Source organism: Natrix helvetica (genome assembly GCF_964273705.1).
Source record: "Natrix helvetica genome assembly, chromosome: Z".
Classification (NCBI taxonomy): Eukaryota; Metazoa; Chordata; class Lepidosauria; order Squamata; family Natricidae; genus Natrix; species Natrix helvetica.
Window position 1 is genome coordinate 28,350,623 of NC_138554.1, and position 24,049 is coordinate 28,374,671.

Consider the following 24,049-nt stretch of genomic DNA (forward strand, 5'->3'; position numbering starts at 1 on the left):
TTAAAGCTGTCAGGTTTGAAGACCCCTGGGGGTTTTTTTCCCTAAAGGGTTAGGGGTGCAAGGGTCTTGTAACTTGACAGCTTTAAGAGTTGCGTGCTTCAAATGCCAGAGTTTCTGAGCCAACATTTTGGTTGCTAAGCAGGAGCGTTGTTAAGTGATACTGATATTATATAACACTTTGAATTAAGCGGGTACCTTGAAGAAACATAACTTTGAGTTTCAAATAATACTGATTTCGTTGTTGTCTTAGGTGACATCTGTGAAAAAAATTCGGGTGCTCAGGCATGAAAATGTGCCGCTCAAACACTATACTTTTCTGCTCACATCGAAAAAAAATTAGAGGGAACATTGCTTCCGGGTCTGTTTTGGCAGGTCACTGCGTGGTGTGGCTCTCTGACTCTCACAGTTTAAAATTTTGGCTCTTTTTGTCGAACTTGTTCGCCACCCCTGATCTGATGGATTTTAAATGCTGCTGCAGAAACCTAGCAACATGATATGTTGCAGCGGGGTTAGGATGTTCAAGCTGCAGGAAGGTACAGAATTGTCCCGTGCAATGTGGGTTTTTAGGCAGTGATGGTGGGATGAGGCTGTGATGAATGTGTTGGTAATACAAGCACTGGAGGTGACTGTTTGTTTCTGTTCAGAGTCACAGGTGCATTGTCTATCCCAGTGAATTTTTCTGTATCAGTCTTCAAGGACAGGGCATGTACCAGAATAAAGGTGGTTAGGCACTTTTGAGATTAGCTAGGTATACCATTGGTGAGAGTGGTATCTATTGGATTTGCTGGCAATAAATGTGGGGATTCTATTTTTTTCTTCCATGAAGCTAAGATCCAGATATTTTTAGAGTATTCCAGATTTTAGCAGTTAATTTGACAACCTTGCCAATGTAAATTTATATAACTAAGATCAATTGTTTGGACTGTTCAGAAAACAACAGCCTTTGTTGTTTCCACCTGAAGCCTGAGCTAAAATTTAGTCAAGCAAAGAAGGCAATTCAGTCAAAGGAATACCCAAATGTTAAACATTGCACAATTAGGACTGGAAGTGGTTGTGGTTGACATCTGAACTAAATGTAGAGATGCTTCTGTAGTCAATGTCAATTATCTGCCACTGACATACAAGGGACATTTATATGTTGAAAACTAGGAAAGGTAGAAAACAGTGCCCTGCTGAAGAAACATGTTCTTGCCATTATATAAATGTAACAACCCCATAAAATGAAGTGGAGTACACATGCATTTACATATAGTACATACCTTTGGAAATGTGAATATGCCTAAAAATGAAAAACAAAACCCCGTGTTGTGACTTTGTTTTGAAGAATGTTGATTGGGCAGGTTAGATGCAGATGCTTTCTTCGGTCATTAGGTGTTTCTGTTGTTGACCATCTCAGCAATGAAACAGTAGAGCAGTAAACAGGCATTGTGCCTATATGAATGAAGCCAAATATATGCATCCGAGAATAATGTTGCAGGATCCAATCTGAGTTGGTCACTGGGACCAGCGGTTTAGTCTTCTGAGCTTTCAGATTCATGCTGGAGTCAATCCTCAAGGAAATTCTCTCCCACCAGAATGTGTGCTCTAGGCCAATATTTGAGAACATACAGGAGAAACACCTACTGTGGTATGGCCATGTCCTGTGAACAGCAACCTGCACCATTGCCTGCATCTCCTTCCACTTTAACACAGATGACAAACGTCCACATGAAGGACTGAAGTAAACATGGCAAGACACAATAAGTGCAGACATTCAGTTGGACCTGAATGCTGTGTTTGATCATATAAGACGGCATTCGTCAACCTGAAAGGTGAACCTTGCACTTGTGGGAATAATGCTAGGAGGATGATGATGATGACTAGGTGGGATAAGTTATAGAAAGAAGGGATATGTTACAACTAAAGAAGTTAAAATATATTAGAATTTATAAAGACTGTGAAGAACATCAGAAGCTTTTTACTTTTTTCCTTTCTTCTTTATTTTAACTTTTCCTTAATTTTTTTCCTTTTCTTGTACGTCTTGCTTTTTTTTCGATTCCTTTCTTACTTTCCATTAGTTTGCATTAACCTTTATCTTCTTGCTTAAATTTTTTAATAAAATTGCACACACACACGAAATGTGATTATGGTCCCATTCATATCTCTTTTTAGCTGCATAACAGCTTATTATTATACAGAGTCCGGCTGCAAATAAAATCCAGTACAGTGAAAGGATAAAGTCATTAAAAAAAAATCAGCTATGATCAAGATGCAAAACAGTTACTGTACTTATGTCTCACCAATAAGACCATGAATTCCTTTAATCAGCTGGCAGCTCCCAGCTGCTATTCAGTTCAAGTCTAATTACTTCATTTACACAAAACCCTTCAATGCATTGGCTCTGGAGTCTGTTTTGAAGATGGTTCCTGTACACCACAAATGAAAATACTAATAGTACTAACAATTATTCAAACAAGAACATCTGCCTATCCCAGGTTCTTGGGAAAGACTCAACAGGTGAATCTGCCAAATCCAATTAAACAGACTAATTGTCCAACCACCCACAATAATAACAATAGATCAAAACCACCAGAAATCTCATAAAGTTACCAAGTTACATAGACTTTAGTAATCTTTCCATGTAGGATTTCATTTAAAAAATGAAATTTCATGAGGTTTGAGAGGGTTTTTAAAATTTTAAATATTTAAAATCTGACAGAGCACATTGCCATTTTTATTTGTTGATTTACTTATGCTTTATGATAGACGGACACAGCTCACAGTGCTTGTTAATCCTACATCTCATTGAAAGGTATTTGGAAATTAGGGCACCCTTATCTAGCTTGGTACCTCCAAAAGTAATGGAGCACAACTGGGAATTGTGGGAGTTTCCAGTGCCTCTAGAGCAGGGGTGTCAAACTCGCATCATTACGGCGTCATCATGTGACATATTGGGATTTTAAAACTTCCTTTGCTCTATATCCCAACATTCTTCTGCTTTCTGTAGTGGTAGTCAAAATTGATGATTTAAATGCAGCCATTCTAATTACCTTAAAATGTGACATATTAGTGCTTTATGAATCTGAGTAGGAAAAAATGTGGACATTAAAAAATATATAGCAAATGCCTCCTTGAGTAATTTTTGGAAAATAAATTGTTGAGTTGAGAAAGTAAACTGGAATAACAGCTGGAATCTGCTCTATACTGGTAGTGCTGCTGAAGAAAAGTAAATTTCCCATTATGAAGTAAACAAATATGAAAACAAGCTTATTCATTGTTTGTGGTAGCTATACAAAGTTTTCTATTGATTCTACAATGAACGGCACTACAAACATTCTATGCCGCCATTCCACTCCTTTTCTTGTCTGGCATCTGAGAGCACCTGTTAGGGGAAGGTTGATAACACAGGCATCATATTTCTGCACCCAGACTAGCACTAATTTATTTCTTCTTGCCTCTTTGGAAACAGCAGCTTGTTCTGAGAAATGGTACACAATTCTTGTTCAATCTTAGATGAGTGTGACGCCAAAGACTGACCAGCCTAGCAAGGGACAGAAGGCCAGTAAGGTGTAGTTATTGGAGGGGACGGCAGAGAACAGATCAGGTGGGCAGACCTGTTGGATCACATTCTTCCAGGATGCTGCCAGGAAGTGGCTGCCTTGTTAAAAATTTATTTCTCATGCTCCTAGATTTTCACTGAAGCAAAACTGGAGTGTTACAGGCTGGAAACTGCCTTCTTCCTTGGAATTGAAGCAGGGGCCCTGTTTCAGTATGAGAACTGCCTTTATTTTCTATTTCTTTGTCACACTTTCTCTAACACAGGGTAAGTAGGTTGGCCCTTGGTGTGTTTGTGTATTGGAATATTCTTTATTGGCCAAAAATGATTATTCATACAAAGAATTTTTCTATGGTGCCTAAACTCCCAGTATGTGTGTATAAGATCCTGTTTCTCTGAATTAAGCAAGGAAGTTGCTGATATGCAGTAGATATCTCAGAATTGGCCTTCTAATGAGAAGGGACTTGGACTACAACAGCGCAATTCCTGTACTTGAATTTTATTTTTAGGACTAAGAAGATGGAGGAAGAGCTAGTGATCAGACTACCTCTTTCACACCAGGCAGTATTTCTTTAGGAATGCTTTGCATTTGCACATATATTGTTAGGATGATCGCAAACCAGCTCAGAAATGTGATCTAGCAGATGAAAGATAGAGAAGGGATACCTGTGGCCTTTCTTTTATCTTTTCTAGAGGTAAGTCCATGAATATTTTAAGGTCTTAACAGAATCCAAATTGCTTATCCATTTTCATTTTTATTTGGCATGGGATTGAAACAAAAGTAGGCAATGGACGTGTCTATGTTTGCAAAGACTGTTCCACTGGGGTCTGTAACCAAAATTTCAGAGCAGCATGGGTTTTTTAAAATATGAAATAACGTATATTTATGCATGCATATTGAAAAAGGTAAGATCAAGGAGGGAAACAGATGATGGCGACATTCTTGGCTTCCAATCCCTAAGCTCTTGATCTATAGTTTTTATCTATGCATGTAGCCTGACAATGGTTGCCAGTTGTCCTTTCAGTGGTTGGCTTGCCTTGCATACTGGAATCAAGTTGTTTTAAAATGGGAACAGCCAGCTCTTTTTTTCCTCTTTCACCTGGTACATTTCACTGGAAAACTTACTTTGCTCATGCAGGCAAAGATATCTACGTTTATGAGCATGTGTATGTAATAAATGCCTTTTTTGGTTGTAAAACTCTTTGAAATCTTCTAATCCAGAAAGGTAGGGCAATCTTCTATTTCAACAGGGTTTCATGTTGACCTTTCATTTCTCAGTTAAGTCAAATGTTCCCATGACTTTTATGAGGTCCTCAGCTATAATAGAATTGAATATCCTGGCCTTCGATAATGAGAAATCAATGAGTACCTGTGATTAGTGAAGATTAGGGGAAAGAATTTTTAATTCTTTCACATTTGAACTGAAACATACCCACCTTTTGCAAAAAAAGCTTCACTAAGAGTTTATTGGATCCTGACCATTTTCTTGATTAATTGTTTTTTTATATGCTCCTGTGTCTCTATTTTAGTTACCAAGGAAAAAAAGCAAGAGCTCTCCTCATTCTTGCAAAATCTATTAGCCATGGAAGTTGTATAAAACTTAGAATAAATTAGTGATATCACAAACTGTAGTCAAAGTAATTAACTTGTGGATGTGAGAGTTCCCATGACTGAATGTGCTATCATATCAAGTTAAACACATGATCCATATAAAGGTAGTATATTAGTGAAAATGATTGTGCCTTAGCTTTTTCTCTAATACTGTACCTTAGCTAACAATTTTTTTTTAAATGTAAGACATAGAAGTGTCCCCCAAATGCAAATATTTCAGATATCATAATTTATTAGGAAAAACATTTATTTATCTCTGGAAAAAAATCCCATGGGTTAGGATTAAGACATTGTTCACCACTAATCTTACCAAAACTAATATCACAGATATTAATGATATTTACTTCTACAATCCCTGTACAGAATTATGGTACTAATTGCATTGAAATCTATAGGACTGATGTTATGATTACTTTATAGAATGGAATTCAGTTAATTTTAATTTTCATTTGTTGCTATATTTGGGTGCTTTTGTTTGAGAGCATTTTGTTTGCTAGGTTTTTTTTTAATTGACCAAAACCCCTTTTTGGAGTTTCTGAATAATTTTTTTGGGGTCATGGGGAAGGAATGCATACTATAAATAAAAGCGAAAGCAGAAGCAGGTAGTTTGAATTCCACATTGTTCATATTTATCAGACATGAGTCCAGATCAGAATCGTGTGTGTTCATATCTGCATGTATATAAGCCTACCTTGACTGCAATGTATATATACAAAAGTGGGTACATATTTTTGAAGTAAGCAAGATACTTCCTGTACCCATTTCATGAAGTTATTCCACATACTAGCAAGGCTGGTTCTGAAATGCTGATTTAGCAACTGCCAGCTCAATGCATGCTTTGCTTTCAGTGTATTTAAAAAGTGCTCAAGCCAATTCAGTTCCAGATGAAGAGCTATTTGTAGAAATCTTACTGATTTGGAAGGAGAAAGATTTTGCTAATCTTTCCTGTTATTCAAAAAATATATATTGATAGTATGGAAATGTTCCAGCCTAGAAATGTAAGTTGGAAACATTGTGGAAGAAGAACAGGGAATCTAAAAGGATTAATTGTATATTTGCAAGGCAAATATTCCATCAACAGCATAGACAGGTTTTTCAGAACTCTACAAATGCGAACAGAATTAATAAAGAGCAGAGGAACGTCTGCAGAGAAAAACAACAAACAATTTCACAATCCTTCTTCAAAGGATTGATGAACCATTCCTTATTAATGGATAAGCTGCTGTTCAAACTCTCTCCTTCATTCTAGCCTTTTATGGACAAACCAAAGATTAGGAGATGTGGAACTTTCTGGGCCCCAAGACAAATCTCCCAGATAAGGTGCCCAGTGGTGAAAGAATTTATGTCTTAGTGTCCTTGAGCCAAGTGGCACAACTGAGGAAGTTCAGGAGAAAGGAAAGAGTTTAACGTGGCAGTTTGATTTCAGGTGCCATCATTCTAACAGCAGGTATAGTCCTTCAGAAAGTTGCTGTTGCTGGACTGTTAGACTTGGGAGGTTTCTCTTTCCCTTCCATTCAGGATATGGCCATCAGTATGTACAATACATCCCTTCTTCTCCTTTCTGAAATATTTTTGACATAGAAGTGATTTAATATGCTTGGTTGACATCTTGGTTGAGGGTTCGGTCAAGTCTGGGTTCTACTCAGCTTTGATTGGTCACTTTTGCTATTTCAAGGACTCCTCCTACACTCTGGTTGGGGGTATTTTCATTTTGCCTTTGGTTCCTGGGGGGGGGGGGACTCCACACCTGCCTTCATTTGAGAACAATATTATTCACGCTTGTTAGATACATGAGTTTAACTCTTTTTCAAGAGAGGGTGAGATCTGCATGAAACAAAGGGACTCTTAAAAGTGATAGTTCTGTGCTGCATGTGATCTAAACCAGGAAGAAGAACCAGGATCTGTCAAAGAAGTTTCCTAACAGTGAGAACAATTAACCAGTGGAAAGGCTTGCCTTCAGAAGTTGTGGGTGCTCCATCACTAGAGGCTTTTAAGAAGAGATTGGACAGCCACTTATCTGGAATGGTATATGATCTCCTGCTTGAGCAGGAGTCCAAGGTCCCTTCCAATTATGTTATTCTTAACTGCATGTTACTGGTTTGGTTAACAACATGAGCAATTGCAGGCTTTTCATTACATCTGCAGTTAAAGCTGTTTTTTCTGGTTGAATAGGCAGCACTATTTTCTTACTCCACCAACTACTATACTTCAGGGTGTGTCTACCACAACCACTTGCTGCCAATGCTGCTGTTCCCTTTCTGGACAAGCTGAGGACAAAACTCAGTTTTTAGTATTTCTCTTCCTGCTTCACCCTATGCCCCACCTCCATGCCTGTGGCTGTCAGCCAGGTTACTTTGGGGCAATAGCAATAGCACTTAGCCTTATATATTTTATAGACTTTACAGCCTGCTCTAAGCGATTTGTGGTTTACAGAGTCAGAATGTTGCCCCCAACAATCTGGATCCTCATTTTACTGGTTTTGGAAGGATGGAAGGCTGTGTGAACTTTGAGCCAGTCAGGATTGAATTCCTGGCAGTGGAATGCAGTTAGCCTGCAATACTGCATTCTAACCACTGCACAAGACTGCTCCTTCCAGAAAAGCAGTACATCTGTATTCAGGAATAAGGTACTTGGTTCAGATTACTGTTGTCCCTGTGACATGTTGATTATAAAAGGAATAACTAAAATGGCTGTTCTGCGCATCCGCCCTTCTCTGTTCCAATATCACTATATATTAGGAGAAAAATTAGGGTTCCCGCCCTCTCCCTCCTGATGATCAAATGGAAGAGAAACAAAATTTGGTGAAGCTGTCAATAGACAATATATGGCTTGGCAATTGGGACCAGGAAACTTCCTGCGTCTCACAACATTTCTGGGTGTACAAGTAATCTTTGATTAATAATGGCACTTGGGACCAGAATTTCCCTCCCTAAGAGGTGCATTGTAAAATGCAACATGACATGACAATATCGCTTAATGAAGGAAATTTGGGAATTTCTGACTGCTGCCCTAAGTGACTGCCATAATGTCATTAAGCGTGATGTCACATGGCCATCATTTCTGACTTCCTGCTGGTTTCCCCATTGACCTTGCTTGCCTGAAGCTGGGAAGGTTACAAATAGTAATCACATGATCATGGTATGCTGTGGCCATTGTAATTATGAGCTGGTTGTTGAGCATCTTGACCGGGGGTGGGTTTCAATTTTTTTTTACTACCGGTTCTGTGGGAGTGCCTTAGTGGGTGCGGCATGGCTTTGGTGTGGCATGGCTACCGGTTCTGTGGGAGTGCCTTAGTGGATGTGGCATGGTGGGTGTGGCTTGGTGGACGTGACAGGGGAAGGATCCCCATTCCTTCCCAATCAGCTGGGACTCAGGAGCCAGAGAATAGATGGGGACGGGACCAGTCAGAGGTGGTATTTGCCAGTTTTCTGAACTACTCAAAATTTCTGCTACTGGTTCTCCAGAATTGGTCAGAACCCACTGAATATCACCTCTGATCTGGGCTAAAATCAAGAATGCTACAACACTTGGAATGAAGACAGGTCATAAGTACCCTCAGTCAGTACTATCCTTTTTTTCTGGGAAAAGAGCAGGTGACACTGGCCTCCATAGATCTCTTTCCTTTCACTAATTCTTCCTTTGTTCTAGAAAAAAAATTCTTCTGGAAAGAAAAGCCAACATTTCTCTATAAATGTATGAGACCACTCTGAACTATATACAACACATATTTTTCTAGCCAGCGGTAGTAAATATTGCAAATACTTCAACGTCTAAAGTTGCCAACTCATTTTGGTTTGTTGTTTTGTTGTTAATTTTCAGGATACACATTCAGCAAAACTCATTCAGCATCAATGATAACAAGCTAAATGAGAGATTTCTCTCTCCCCCCTCCCCTTTATTTGACGTCAGTTCTAAGGCAGATGGGTGTTAACTGTTGTCACCTAAAATTTACTTTGTATAGTATTGCCACATTCTTTTTCATAACAGTTTAGATTTTTCTTCCTGGTTCTTTTAACCTAACTGTCCGGTTCTCCAACTTTACATATGTTTTTGTTTTCCTTCTTTGTACAGGTGCTCTGAAAAATGAAATTCAAAATAGTGAGTATCAACTTAACCTAAATAACTGCTTAAGTGTTCATTTTGCAGCAAACATGCACTTTTAAAAAATTGTAACTGCCTGTAAAAACAACATGCTTTATCTGGGATATAATGCTTCTGTTGCTATAATTAAAAGTTTTGGGGAGATGAAATTGATCTAATCAGTGCCAAAATATTTTACAGATAACTATTGACATAGCCAAGCCTTTGTTATGAAGCCTATTAGCTTCTGGGCTGATGGTGGATGATTTCAGAGAAACCATTAAAAATGTTGAAAGAGATCATGGAGAGATAATTGTGAGCTATTGGTTTGTTTGGTTCTTTGTGTATTGTTTTTATAATCTGCAATCCAACAGAGACAGCAGTTAGCTAATCTTAAAAAAAGCAAAGCAGGTCCTGGCCTTTTTTGAACTTAATTTGGAGAACCATCAAAATATAGAGCTGTAGGATGGACAGGGGAAAAAAGGCAAAATGCATCCTAGAGGAAGAAAATTAGTTTACTCCATACCATTGCCAAGAATATGACATGAATGTGTGATGTGAATCAAGAAAGATTTTACCTATTCTACTTTGCACTTTATCTAAGGGTGTTGTGCAATACATATCGGGCCCATAAAGATCTATTTCTTGGCATAAAACTATGCCAAGAACTCTATTCCAAGGAATACAAGACTTATTTTTTATTGAGATTGGTTATAATAACATAATCTTTCAACTGTGATTTTACAGTGTTCTTCCTTTTTATCTCCCAGTGAATCACAGAGGTGTTTGCATGAGCTACTTTCTAATATTATCTTTTTTCATTGGGTTTAAAAAACATCTTTCAGCCACCTTTGCCTAGGTAATGGTGCCACATATTTCCTCAAGATCACCTTCCTCCAGTGATGGGTTTCAATTTTTTTTAGAACCTATTCTGTAAGTAGGTGGCCTGTTTTGTGGGAGTGGCTTGGTGGTCATGTGACTGGGTGGCAGTGGCTTGGCAGTCATGTGTCCAGGTAGGAGTGGCTTGGCAGTCATGTGACCAGGTGGGTGTGGCCAACTTGGAAAATGTGGTGAAACTCACTTAACAACGCTCTTACTTTGCAACCAAAATTTTGGGGTGGGTCACTCCACGGTGGGAGCCTTTTATTATTATTTTCTATTCCCCTCATGAGAGTCGCACTGACAGCAGCAGTGGCAGGAGGAGCAACAGCCCTGCCTGATGAACAGGAGGGGAGTTCGGCTGTTTAAAAAGCCCCATGTGGAACTCCTCTCCTGTTCCTTCTTTTGCTGCTTGAACAGCCATGCAGGGCGCGCTGCCTTGTCTTTCGCAGCTCCCTCATTTCCAATTGGGGGGGTGTTCCATGGAGAGGGACAGAAAAGATGGATTTTGTCTCCCCCCCAATTGGAAATGAGGCGGCTGTCAAAGCAAGGAAGTGCGCCCCGCGTGGCTTGTTCAAACAGAAGAATTAACAGGAGGGGAGTTCGGCTGTTTAAAAAGCCCCACGTGGAACTCTTCTCCTGTTCCTTTTGCTGTTTGAACACGCCATGCAGGGTGCGCTGCCTTGTCTTTCACAGCTGCCTTGTTTCCCATGGTGGAGGGGGGGGGATCCATGGATCCATGGAGAGGGACAGAAAAGATGGATTTCTTCCTCCCCCCCAATTGTAAATGAGGTGGCTGTCAAAGTAAGGGAATGCGCCCCACGTGGCTTGTTCAAACAGAAGAAGAATTAACAGGAGGGGAGGATTCATTGGACAAGCCAACAGACAAGCCAATGGGCATGCACTGCTCTCTCCTCTGACAGCCTCCTCATTTCCAATGAAGGGGGTGGGGAATCCATGCAATTTCCTACCTCTGCATGGATTCGCTACCCTCCTTCCACGCGCCCACCAGCCAGAACCTCCCAGAAGGCTTCTGCTGGTGGGCGAGCAGGAGGGAGGGGCAGGCCATGGGAGGGACCGTACTGGTTCTGGGCCCCCAAAAGCCCCGGTACAGGAAGGCATGCTAAATTCTTTCAACCCACCTCTGCCTTTCTCTCTTTCTCATATCTACAATTCTTAAACTTAAATTTAAACCAGCTTTTCCTAACTTAAACAATAAAGGAACAAAGTAGGTGTGAAGCTGAGAATGGCATGAAATAGGAAAAGACATAGCTAAACACAGAGCATTAAAAGCACAGCAGTATAGATTTTCTGGCCTTCTGAAAGCAATTGAGGGAAGCAGCTCATTTATGGAGGTCACTAATATCAGGGATGGGAAGGGAAGGCACTCAAAACAACTGGTGGATCTGTTTGGCCCCCAATCCTCTTTTGCCCCCCCCCCCCATAAGGCCCCTAAATACTGCTACTGAAATTTGGTGATAAAATCTTATAAAATACTACGTTGGTCTTGAAATAACATTTAATACTTAACAAACTGGTTGAAACTTTAGCTAAATTACCATGGCACTTTCTCAGACCCTTACAGGCCAATCTGTTTGCATGAAAGCCCTTTCTTCAATACAGTTTAGAAAATGGCTTAAAGCTTAAATCCTGTTTGGAACTCTTTGAAAATTTAGAGCCTTTTGTTGCTGTTTCTGTATGTATATCTTTAACATTAGAGATCGTTATTATATATGTTACCTAGGCCCATTCAGGAAGAGGCAGCATGTAGCAATATAAATTAATCAAATCAAATCAAATAAAAATGAAATAAAATATACTTCTTGCCTGCCTTGGCACCAAAAGTGGCAAAAAAAGAGAAATGCTTTTTTTTAAAACTGGAATTTGGAAAAAAACCAGATAGCATGATTGCGTTTTGACCCACAGCTTTTAATTTTCTAAAGCTTTCCCTTAGCATGCCATAAACATATTTCGCTAGGAAGCAAAGCCTGTTGGTCTGATTAGGAGCTTCTAGATGCCAGACTGATAAAACTTGAAGCATTTCCAACAGATTTTCTGATATTTATTTGCTACTTCTAATACTACTGTTGAGTACTGCTACTGAAGGGTAGAAGTAAGAAACTTTTTGTAACAGATACTGACTTGAAGGCACACAAAAGAAGTAACAGTTAAACTTTGCATCTTTTTAGTTTTTTTTTGGTCCCAAAGAACTGCAAGGAATGGAGCCATTGATATCATCAAGGCAATCCATTCAACCTGTTTTGGGTAGGTGGATGTAAAGATTAAATAATCCATTTTATTTAATATTTAGTGTATGGAAAATACATGGATTTATAGTGGTTCAAATATTAATGTCCAGTCCACCCAGCCATTCAAGGACAGGGTGGCCTATGTTGAAAGAAATCAGACATTGGGCTGGTGTAAACTCTTGCTGGACATTCGGACACAATGTGATGGATATTTTGTTGAGGAGCACCACAGTCACACTTAGGGGTAGAGACTTAAAGAATGAGTCCTGGCACACATCATGTTGGGTACACATTGGGTACAACTTGTTCAGAGTTGACCAATGGTGGCGAGGAAGGTTGAAATCTGGCACCTTTTATGTAGGGTTTCATCCACAAAAGGTGTAGGGCCATCTACAAATAATCCATTATTTTTGCTCTTATACTCATCAATGGAAATCAAATATTTTCTTTCAAAACCTGGAAGACTTTAATATGAATACTATATGAATACTTTAGGCCCCTGTAGGACATTTTATTCCTTATTTCAAGCCCCACCCACCAAATACCCCTAGAACGATTAACAGCTTTGAGCCTTCCTTTTTATTTGCATATTGTTCCCATTACCTATTTTATACATACAATATGATTAGGACTGGAATGTGGAAATACAGCCTTGCCCTTGCCTGTGTATTAGTGATGTGGAACATGTATTAGTGACATGGAATTTGTGATAGTACAGGGTATGGCGTGATACAGTGATATCAACAGATGGGTACAGCCAAGGGTTTTTTTTTTTTTTTTTGGCTGTCTTCTATGTTTAGAATTTTCAAATAGCAAAGTAGGTGCTGTTATTTTAAAAGGGGCTCAAATGCTCCTATTTTGGTAGAAGGTTCAAAATTTAAAAAGGTGTTCCTGGCTACTCAGTTTTAACATAAATATTTAAGAAATTTGGGAAGTACCTCACATCCACACAAATTTATGAATTCTGTGTTTAGCCTATTTAATTTGGCATCTCATTTACAAACTGATTAACCGAGGGCACTCACAGGAGGGTTAAAATATTTGGCTTGCAGCAATAACTGCATGATAGGAGCTATGTTATTTTTTTACATATCTCGTACATGCAGCCCATGTACACAACCCCAGAGCTTTAGTTGTGTGGCTGTAGTCACTATCCTGTCCTTTTTTTACTTCTCCGATGGACACTCCTGTGATTAACAAACCAATAATCAAATTGAAACATTTGGCAGATTTGTAATTGGTTACATAAGCTTTACAATCAAAGTCACAGCCTTTGGTTTAAGATTAAAAAACAGGTTGTTTATCTGGGGTTGGTTTTGTTCATTTTAATCTCAGATTTATTTAATCAGAGAATTACATGCCAGTTTCTTTTGCTTCCTCATTTCTTTCTAGGAAATGACCAAAATGGTACTCAAACAGGTAAGTAGCACTTAAACAGGTAACAAGTGGAGGGACTTCCTCAATTGTAAATGAGTTTCCTACAACTGAACATGATCAAAGGCAGGGAAGATTCAGCAGCTAGATAAGGAAGGCATTGTAGGAATGACTTCATTGAAAACAATTTAACATAAAACCTTTCCTGAATCGGCACATATGGGCCTTCTCGGGTTTAACATTTCTGCTTGCTTCCCTTCTGCACATGCCTCTGGTTTTTGACAAGTACAAACTGTAGTTTCATGTTAGCAAAATCTTGTGCTCAAAAGAACAAATATCTGCCATATCTTCTTCATTAAAGGTGCACCTTTTGTTTCAAGAATGGATAGATGGTGTTTTATTCCAGCCTTGTAATGATGTGATAATCTTTTAACATTTTGCAGCTTCTAAAGCTGAGAAAGGGAGAGGCTAGTAATGTAATTACATCATAGAGGGATTAAGGTTTTTAAAAAATTAAGCACTTCTTTGTTGTCAGGAATTGTCAGGCGGGAACAACAAGACTTACATGTGCAGAGTTTAAGCTAACTACCTTATTCTGTTCTGATCTGTTCCTATAATAGGAATCTCCTCAGCCTGGCAACCTATTCTTAGGAACAAAATAGTTAAAGTTACAAGCAACTTGGGGGGAGGGTGTCTCAGGGTCACAGCATTGAAAGTTAATTACTTTACTTGTATATTTTGTCATGTGGAGACCCCATAAACGAGTTTAGGGACCCATATTCTGACTGTGATATGGAATGGATGCTTTCTAGCAGACAGATGGGGAAGCTGGTAGGGAAAAGGGGATTCATTAAAAATAAGTAAACATACAATTATTCTAGCTTCTGGTGTTTTCTTCTGATTTGTGGCAAAAAACATCCACTTTGTAAAATAGATTCACTTAACAACCATGGTATTCACTTAATAAGGTGTTCATTTAATGACCATAGTGTTCAGCTAATAACTCACAAAAATGTTGAAAAATCAAAACCAGTGTTATGATGCCTTGATTTGTAACCTCAATGACTTACAAGCATAATTTTGGACTCAATTATGGTTGTACGTTGAGGACTTCCTTTGTTGTTGTTGTAGTAGTAGTAGTAGTAGTAGTAGTAGTAGTAGTAACAACAACAACAACAACAATATACTGGCGCATAACACACCAGACATCACACTGGTTGAGAAAAATAAGGTTACAATCATAGACATCACAATACCAAGTGATAGCAGGGTCGATGAGAAGGAACATGAAAAAATCGTGAAATACCAGGACCTAAAAATTGAAATTCAACGATTATGGCACAAACCAGCAGTGGTAATTCCAGTGGTAATCGGCATACTGGGTGCTATTCCAAAAGCACTGTAATTACATTTAAAACAGTTAAAACTTGACAAAATCACCATCAGTCAAATGCAAAAAGCTGCCCTGCTTGGATCTGCACGTATATTACGAAAATACGTTACGATGTCCTAGGCCCCTGGGTGGGGCCCGACTAGTAATCAATGCCAAATCCAGCGAAACAACTGGCTGCTGTGATACAATTGAATAACAATAACAAAAACAATAATAAAATCCCCTCAAATTCTAAATAAGTGGTACCTACCCCTAGCTGCAGAAAACTTGTCCTTTCTTCCTTTATTGTTTGGTGTTTGTTATCTCTTGGCTTTTATTACTTATTCTAATAATTTACAATCCAGAAAACCCAATAATTGTGAGGCCATCTTCCATTTTACACAACTTTATGTTTTCTCTCCCTCTTACACACATTTGTGTTTTGCCAGTGTGTGGACAGGTGGTGAATCAGAACCGTATTATGGGGGGAGAAGATGCCTCTCTGAATGCTTGGCCATGGCAAGCCAGCCTCCAATACCAAGGGAAGCATGTCTGTGGAGCGACACTCATCAGCTCTGAATGGATACTGACAGCAGCCCATTGCTTCCCTGAGTGAGTAAGTGTGAGAAGGACCAGTTGTGGAATTGCACAGATTTCAGCTCTAGCTGCCTAAGCAGCCATTTACTAGGTATGTAAGGTATGTACATACCTATACTAGCTAGGTATGTCTAGCTTAAGAGAAAGAAGGACTAGGGGAGACATGATAGCAGTGTTCCAATACCTCAGGGGTTGCCACAAAGAAGAGGGAGTCAAGCTATTCTCCAAGGCACCTGAGGACAGAACAAGAAGCAATGGGTGGAAACTAATCAAGGAGAGAAGCAACTTAGAACTGAGGAGAAACTTCCTGACAGTTAGAACAATTAATCAGTGGAACAGCTTGCCTCCAGAAGTTGTGAATGCCCCAACACTGGAAGTCTTTAAGAAGATGTTGGATAGCCATTTGTCTGGAATAGTATAGGGTTTCCTGCCTAGGCAGGGGGTTGGACTAGAAGACCTCCAAGGTCCCTTCCAACTCTACTATTGTATTGTATTGTACTGGAGGCATATAAAAATATGAAGATTGCAGGAACTGGGTATGTCTAGTTTAATGAAAAGAAAGGTCTAGGGGAGGCATGATAGCAGGGTTCCAATATATCAGGGGATGCCACAAAAAAGAGGGAGTCAAACTAATCTCCAAAGCACCTGAGGGTAGAATAAGAAACAATGGGTGGAAATTGATCAAGAAGAGAAGCAACTTAGAACTGAGGAGAAATTTCCTGACAGTTAGAACAATTACTTGGTGGAACAACTTGCCTTCAGAAGTTGTGAATGCTCCAATACTGGAAGGTTTTAAGAAGATGTTGGATAACCATTTGTCTGAAACAGTATAGGGTTTCTTGCCTAGGCATGGAGTTGGACTAGAAAACTTCAAAGGTCCCTTCCAACTCTGTTATTCTATTCTATTTTCTATTCTATTCTAAAAGCAGCATATGCTTCTGTGTTTAAACTCTGTTTTAAAAAAGCTGTTGGTTCTGTGAGGTCTGTTCATTATGTATGCCATCCTGCTCTAGCCTGAGCCCCCCAGAATTGTTGGCCAACATATCTAAAAGGGATCTGGATTAGGAAAGTCTGAGGTACAGCAAAACAAGCAAACAACTAAGCTCAGAGCACGAAGGATTCCACAATTCAACCCTGAGCTACATACATTCTCTTTTATTGGAACAGTGACTGGGAAACCCTGGATAACCAGGAGGGATGGGAAATGGGTGGAATGGTTGTATTTCCCAAGTGGAAACCCCCCACCCTCAAATCTTGAACCGGATAACTGAAATGGATACTTGGGGACAAGTGCTGCAGAATTTTCCTGAAGGGTCTAATTCTTAATTGTGGTTCCCAACAGGAAAGCCGTACTCTCTGGTTACAAAGCCAACTTGGGAAACTACCAGCTCTTGAATCCAGACCCAAATGCTGTGTGGCGGAGACTGTCTCAAGTGGATGTGCACAAGGACTATGCCGGAGATGGAACCAGTGGGGACATAGCTGTGGCTCAGCTAGAGCAACCTGTCCGTTTCACCCAAGGCATCCTTCCAGCCTGTCTCCCAGATGCCAAAATCCAGTTTCCAAATGGCACCCTTTGCTGGGTGACAGGGTGGGGCTCACCTGTGTATGGAGGTGAGGAAAGTTGTGGGATGAAGACCTGAAGAAGAGAGAGAGTGGTTCTTCTTTAGCACAGACAGTCTAACTCCAATGAGATGAACCAAGAAAGGAAATGTGAACAAAATGGTTACGTTCCATGGTATTTAGGAAACAACTGAGAGCCTTTCTAAAGTTTAACATTTTTGTGTTTCCTTTGTACCAAGACCACTCAGCATTTCAAAGAACAATTCAGAAATATTGCTAGTTAAATAAGACCATAAACAATATGTGGTTAAGAGGAAAGGTTTTTGGCTTAGAAGAATTTAATAAGATTTCAATATTTAGAAAGTGAAATCAATACAAAACCTATGTAGGTATGCTTAAAAAAAAACAATAATCCCATTAGCACACAAACATGGCATCACTGGTATTTGCCAAATACACACACATAGATATTGGCATTGATCATATTTAATGTGAAGGCTTCCTTAAATTGAAGTCGGTTCGCAGTCAATACTTAATGGGATAATAAGAATATTGATATTTTAGATAATTTAATTCCCAATCCTGTTTTTGAACCACTCTGTTGTTGCAAGAGGAATTCAGTTTTTTTCTAAAACTTCAGAATGGCAACATAGTTAACAGATCTTTTCATTTCACATTTTGGACTAAATACATTAGTTGCATCTAAAATGCTTGAATTTGTACTGCTACCGAAAAGTATTCGGGGTAATATTAATTTTTTTTTGTGGGCTGTTAAAGAAACTGTACTGTTAAGAGGGATATTATTTCCAAGAAATTTGGAATAAACAGTTGGGACATCACATTTTGCAATCAGTGGTTAAGGAACTTAATGAATATTAAATATTTATTTATTTATTTATTTATTTATTTATTGAATTTATATTGCCCCCTATTCGCCCATGGTGACTCAAGGCAACTTACAAAATATAAAACCACATTTAAAACAATAAAAACTAAGAAAAAGAATCAAATAAATTAATATAGTACAATATAACAAAATCAACCCCCATCTCCCACTCTCCCCCCCCCCATCCTGGCGACAGCAGATCACACGAGCCATTTAATGGGCTCTATCCCGCTCTGGATTCCCCAAGCCCGATGGCAGAACCAGATCTTCAGCACCTTCCAGAAGAGTATTAGAGTAGGGGCCATTCTAATCTCTAGGGGAATGATGTTCTAGAGAGAGGGAGCCAGCTAGGGAGAAGGGAGAAGGCCCTTCATCTGGGTCCCACCAAGTGTGCCTCCCTCGGAGATAGGGCCCACGAAATTCCCTGCCTCCCTGGTGGGTCGGGTAGATGTGCCCAGCAAGATGTCTCAAATGACAGCGAAAAAACAAAATTTAACATTTTTTTTGTTGACAGTTAAAGAGTACTGCACTGTTAAGAGGGATATTAGTTATTTGCAAGAAATTTGGAATGATTCTATATTGGCTTAACATTCATGATTTTATTAATAGATTTTGAAAAAGTATTATGTACTATGATTCACATATTTAACATTTATCGCTGTATGGAGAGCTATGGATTAAAAAACCTGGGGTAACAGACTGTGTTACCTTGGGTTTACATTCTTGGATTGGTGGTATGTGGTTATTATCCTGCTTATGAACTAGTTCTTTATTGATGTAATGGAAAAACTAACCAATATTTCAACATTAAGATGTCACATTTAAAAATGGAATTTTAAAGCTACGTTATGATATATTGTATATTTTTACTCTTAATTGTGTTTTGCCATTTCTGCTTGTTTTGATAAAGGTATCGTCTTTTCCTTCACTATATTAAACAATGAACTAATTTTTTTAAAAAAATAGATAGACATATCCATGTCCATTTCATAGCAGCAATAGACATTTCTTAGTCTAATCCAGCATTTCTCAAACTTGGCAAGGTTGTAGATTTCAATTCTCAAAATCCCCAAGCCAGAATGCAACTATATTACATTAAATTGAGTGAGGTTTTGATTTGTTTTCTGTGACTTTGTGCCTGGGTGGTGCCCTTGATATTCAAAGACAAAGTGGGATCCTGTGCTCCTTCCATATGAAAAATGTGAAACTATGGCAGGAATTTAAAACAATGGTTGCAGGAGGGCAGATGACAAGAGTAACATTGCATCAACGTGGTAGAATGTGTCACGATGTCATCTACGTAAATAAAAGGGGTAGAACTTTCATCATGATAAGCAATGTAGCTTTTGTCATTTTGCTGAAGGTGATGGATCTTGTAGATGCTGAAGGTGATGGATCTTGCAATTTGGTGAAGGGGTGGTCAGGACCTGGTTTGGGGAGAGTAAAAAAAAGTTTAGATTTTTTGAAATGAAAAGAACATTCTTTCTTGGCAGTATATCACTTACTGTGAACTACTTAATTTCTCATACTTATTTTTGATTACTTCTGTCCTATAAGAGCTGTGGTGGTGTGGTGGCTAGAATGCAGTATTGCAAGCTAATTCTGCTTACTGCCAGCAGTTCAATTCTCACCGGTCCAAAGTTAACTCAGGGTTGCATCCTTCAGAGGTTGATAAAATGAGGATCCAGATTGTTGAGGGGAATATGCTGACTCTGTAAACCACTTAGAGGGGCCCATAAAGCACTGTGGAGTGTATATAAGTCTGAGTGTTACTGCTATTTTTATCCTATGGGAAACATGCCTTTCATTAAGTAACTCACCCAGCTATATTGTAGGCTATGCCCACACAGAGCCATTGCCACCAACCTTCCAAATGGAATGGATATTTATTTCATTTTTATTTGTATGTAAACCTCTTTGTGAAGCTGGTTATACTGAAAGCAGGGTATATTTAATTGTAATAATAACCATCGGAGCAATCAATTAAGAAAAAGGAACACTGTGCATTCTAGTTCTGCCTTAGGCACTAAGCCAGCTGGGTGATCTTGCGCCAGTCACAGCCTTAGGAAGGAGGCAATGGCAAATCATTTTGGGCAAATCTTGGCAAGAAAACTGCAGGGACTTTTCCAGGCTGTCTCTGAGCATTGAATGTGACCAAGCAGAGGAAAAGAATAGTAATAATCTTAACAATAACGATGTATTTTTTTCTTCAAGCCAATCTGGGAGGTCCTAAAACATTGCAGCAGGTCCAGTTGCCATTGATAGACACCATGACCTGTGATGCGCTCTTTCACATTGGTACGAATATCAGTCCCACCGACAGAGAGATCAAGGATGACATGTTCTGTGCTGGCTATGCAGAGGGAAAAAAAGATGCTTGTTTGGTAAGAGAGGATGTTGATGGACATAGTATGGAACAGCATTTTCAAAGAACGCTCAAGGATGGAAAGATCCTAAGAGTGAACTAAAGTGCCTACCCAAGTTGTCCTATTTGTCATGATATAAAATCCTTTTTGAACAGAGAGGGATGCACCTACCCTTGAGGGTGATTGAAGGTTTTTCTTTCTATTCTCATAGCACTACAGCATTCTCAACAGAGATTGCTGCTTCTTTCCTGTACTTCTTGGAAGGGCCATGCGGCTCTGTGATGTCATGAGACACATGACTACTCCAGGAAATATCACAGCTGGCATTTTAGCAAATGTATTTAAGAGTAGAGCGAGAATTTTCTGATTGCATTCTCCAAAAGGGATTTTAGTTCAGCCTATTTTAGGTCTTTTCCCTTGATTGCTAATAGGTATATCATTGTGGGTTTTCCAGAGCTGAGGAGAGGACAGTCTTCAAATCCTTGTAGGCAATATTGCAAAAGCTCCTTAATATTCTCTTTGTGAGTTTCTCCTGGCAGAGAGTCCACTAGAAAGATGGTGGATTTTGTTGGTAAAATTGTAGCATTACAGTGTTTTCATGCTGGTCCAGGCTATGCATAAAAGAAAACAAATAATCTGTTATGGACAGAGGGATAACATAGACTTTTATTGCTTACTTTTCTCAACCAGGGTGACTCCGGAGGTCCATTAGTCTGCCAAGAGGATGGTGCTTGGTTTGTAGCAGGCATTGTGAGCTGGGGTGATATGTGTGGCCTACCCAACCGCCCAGGAGTTTACACCCGTGTTAGTTTTTATCAAGACTGGATTCAGAGTCACTTCTCTGGGGTGCAATTTGGTCTTGTGAATGTCACATATTACCGAGTTCCTTCACCTCAACGTGGCTCAAGCCAAGTCCTCAAAAATTTCAATTTCGCTCTCCAGCTTCTGATCTCCTGCTTTATCATCATTTTCTGAGACCAATTGGGAATAAGACGTCCTGTGCTTTTATTTACCAAGTTAATTTTTATGGAAAAATAAATCTTAACCAAAGTGTCCTTGGAACAGCAGCATCTTACACTAAAAAAGACATTTATGGAAGTTTATGGAAACACCACCAGCTTCTATCCTTGATGTGGCATTAGAAGTCCATTTCTCCCAAATGAATGGATTGTGAAATGTGAAGTTTAGTTTTTTTAATCATAGAATATTGTGGATTTTTAGGGCATTAGAAATGTGGAGAGATATTTTACTGGCGAGAGAATCGTATTTCTTCATTTTGTTCTGTTTATCTAACTCTCTGAAGGAGAACAAGAGCTCTCAGGTTTGTTTTTCAAAGGTGCTATTCATGTCACTTCACACACACACACACACACACACACACACACACACACCATCCCACTTACCAAAGAGCTACTTTTTATCTATTATTATTTTTTAGCTCTTTCACTGATAACAGGAAAAGGAAATAAGGAAGAGCCACCCTATTCAAGTCATATTGAATTTTCATCAAGGCTACTGGATAGTATTTGGCTGGCACTGTTCTAACCCAACAGTTCCTTTTTCTGAATTTGAAATGGTGAGGGAAGTGATGTAGTAATGTAACCTTGTTCCATTAGCAGACTAGAGCTCATCATCTGAGGAATCTCATTTTGCCACAGTATCTACCTCAGACTTAAACTTAACCTTGATCTACCCATACAGTTGAATGAAATTGTAGGATCTTGAAGTTGTAGAATGCTAAGTAGATCATATCACTTGAAAATGCAGACAGGGAAATGCTTTTGGTTATCTTCCCACATTTCTTCCCCAAATAATGCATTAAGAAGAAGAAAAAAAAATGATATAGATCCATAGTGGCTTTTAGTTAACAACATATTGACATCTCTCTGGGAGTATTAGAAATATTGGAAAATATATGGTGTGTATCAATTGGAAAGAAGGCTGAGCCAAGAATACTTCTTAAAATCCATGCCTGGGATTGGAAGAGACTTTCCCTCACCTCCTCTTTATATAGCATTCTTGTTAGGAATAATTTAAATAATAACTGAAGAAAATACTGCAAAGAACCACTGAACCAAATCTTATTGGATTTTTGATCAACACACCTGGCTAAATATTTCAGGTATGTTTTCTTATCACTAGGTTGGGTTTGATGGGAAAGAAAATATGCTTTTGATGAGAAAATATGCTTTTAAGGACAAAATGCAGATGAACAGATATTTTGCCAGGTTCCAGGTACATTCATGGTACAGTCATGTTTTCAATTTTTTTGTGAAGAAAATAAATAATTTATAATTAGGAATGTGCAATTTTATTGGCAGAGTTATGGAAATGGTTATCTATTTCCATCTTCCTTTCTTTTCAACTTCCCACTTTACCCAACATACTTGGGACTTCCTGGTAGCCCTAATTCCAAGCAATATTTTGGTTGTCTTTTTAGAAGACAGTTTCCTCAAGAAAACTGGAGATGGGAAGGCTTCCAAAGCAGGTTTTCGAGTGATCAAGAGATGCTAAATCCCAAAATCTGATAAACAAATGAAAGTGTGTTGAGATTTTATTCCCCCCATCATGTGCAGGTTTTTAAACCGAAGTTTAAGCTTACAACTGTAAACTGTATGTCATTTGGACTGTAAGTAGATTCAAGCCAAACAATGTAACTGAATGCATTTATAGGATACAAACTTCAGCATTTGCAAATCCAGAATGTGATTTGGAGATGAAATGATAGCATTAAGCCTCAGTTTTTGGCTAAAGGCACATTTGTTCACTAGATATTTGGGTTTAGTGTGTCTTGCAGACACACCCTATGAAAGAAGAAGGTTACAACTGAAAGCATTGTTTTGTCTCTAAAAATGTCTGGAATGATAATAAAATCAGTTCAATGTCTATATAAGGCTGGAATGGATAGCTCTCAGTACACATAATGAATGTAGATGGGTTCCTTTGCTTGGTGCCAGAATCCTGAAGGTGGCAATGCTAACATTTATGATAGAACACTAAATTTTGACAGTAAAACTTAATCCCTCCACCCCAGCAGGAAAATTGTAATCTTCTGATAGATATTTTACAATGTTCCTTGAATCCCAAAATTATTTTATTAAAAATAATAAAAACATACAATACCAAGAGAAGAGTATATATGTCTTTCAAAGTTGAACTGTGGAGTTTTGGTGGTGTCTGAGTTTGGGTGTTAATAGGGCAGGACAGGACAAGAGGCAATGGATGGAACCTGATCAAGCATAGAAGCAACCTAGAAATTTCCTGATGTTAGAATACTTAATCAGTGGACCAACTTGCCTCCAGCAGTTCTGAATTTTCTAACACTATAAGTTTTAAAGAAGAGATTGGATGATAATTTGCCTGAAATGGTATTGGCTTTCCTGCCTGAGCAATGGGTTGGACTAAAAGACCTCCAAAGTCCCTTCCAACTCACTCTGTTTGCTTGTAGATCTTTTGTTACTAGACAAAAGGTAACATCTTTCATGCTCAGTGCACTGAATATGCTACCTAGTCTGGTAATGAAACATCTGAAAGAA

The 24,049-nt window shown here is 38.8% G+C and overlaps 1 protein-coding gene across 2 annotated transcripts; it reads left to right on the forward strand.

The window, feature by feature from the left end:
* Window positions 1-3,663: 3,663 nt before the first annotated feature.
* Window positions 3,664-23,588, forward strand: LOC309401971 (serine protease 33-like). Of its 2 annotated transcripts, XM_081971372.1 has the most exons (8): window positions 3,664-3,802; window positions 9,219-9,245; window positions 12,315-12,371; window positions 13,748-13,774; window positions 15,551-15,713; window positions 17,041-17,312; window positions 20,362-20,531; window positions 21,204-23,588. In XM_081971372.1, exons 1-8 carry the CDS (start codon window positions 3,751-3,753, stop codon window positions 21,486-21,488), a joined length of 1,053 nt encoding a protein of 350 aa, XP_081827498.1. In that variant the 5' UTR covers window positions 3,664-3,750; the 3' UTR covers window positions 21,489-23,588. The 2 variants fall into 2 exon arrangements, with proteins under 2 accessions (XP_081827498.1, XP_081827499.1); XM_081971373.1 differs by lacking the exon at window positions 12,315-12,371.
* Window positions 23,589-24,049: the final 461 nt, after the last annotated feature.

Bases quoted from the DNA above. Each gene is read 5' to 3' on its own strand.
- LOC309401971 (XM_081971372.1), top strand. From the start codon at position 3,751: ATGAGAACTGCCTTTATTTTCTATTTCTTTGTCACACTTTCTCTAACA. The intron at 3,803-9,218 runs GTAAGTAGGTTG...TTCTTTGTACAG, and splicing joins CACACTTTCTCTAACACAGG to GTGCTCTGAAAAATGAAATT. The intron at 20,532-21,203 runs GTAAGAGAGGAT...TTTCTCAACCAG, and splicing joins GAAAAAAAGATGCTTGTTTG to GGTGACTCCGGAGGTCCATT.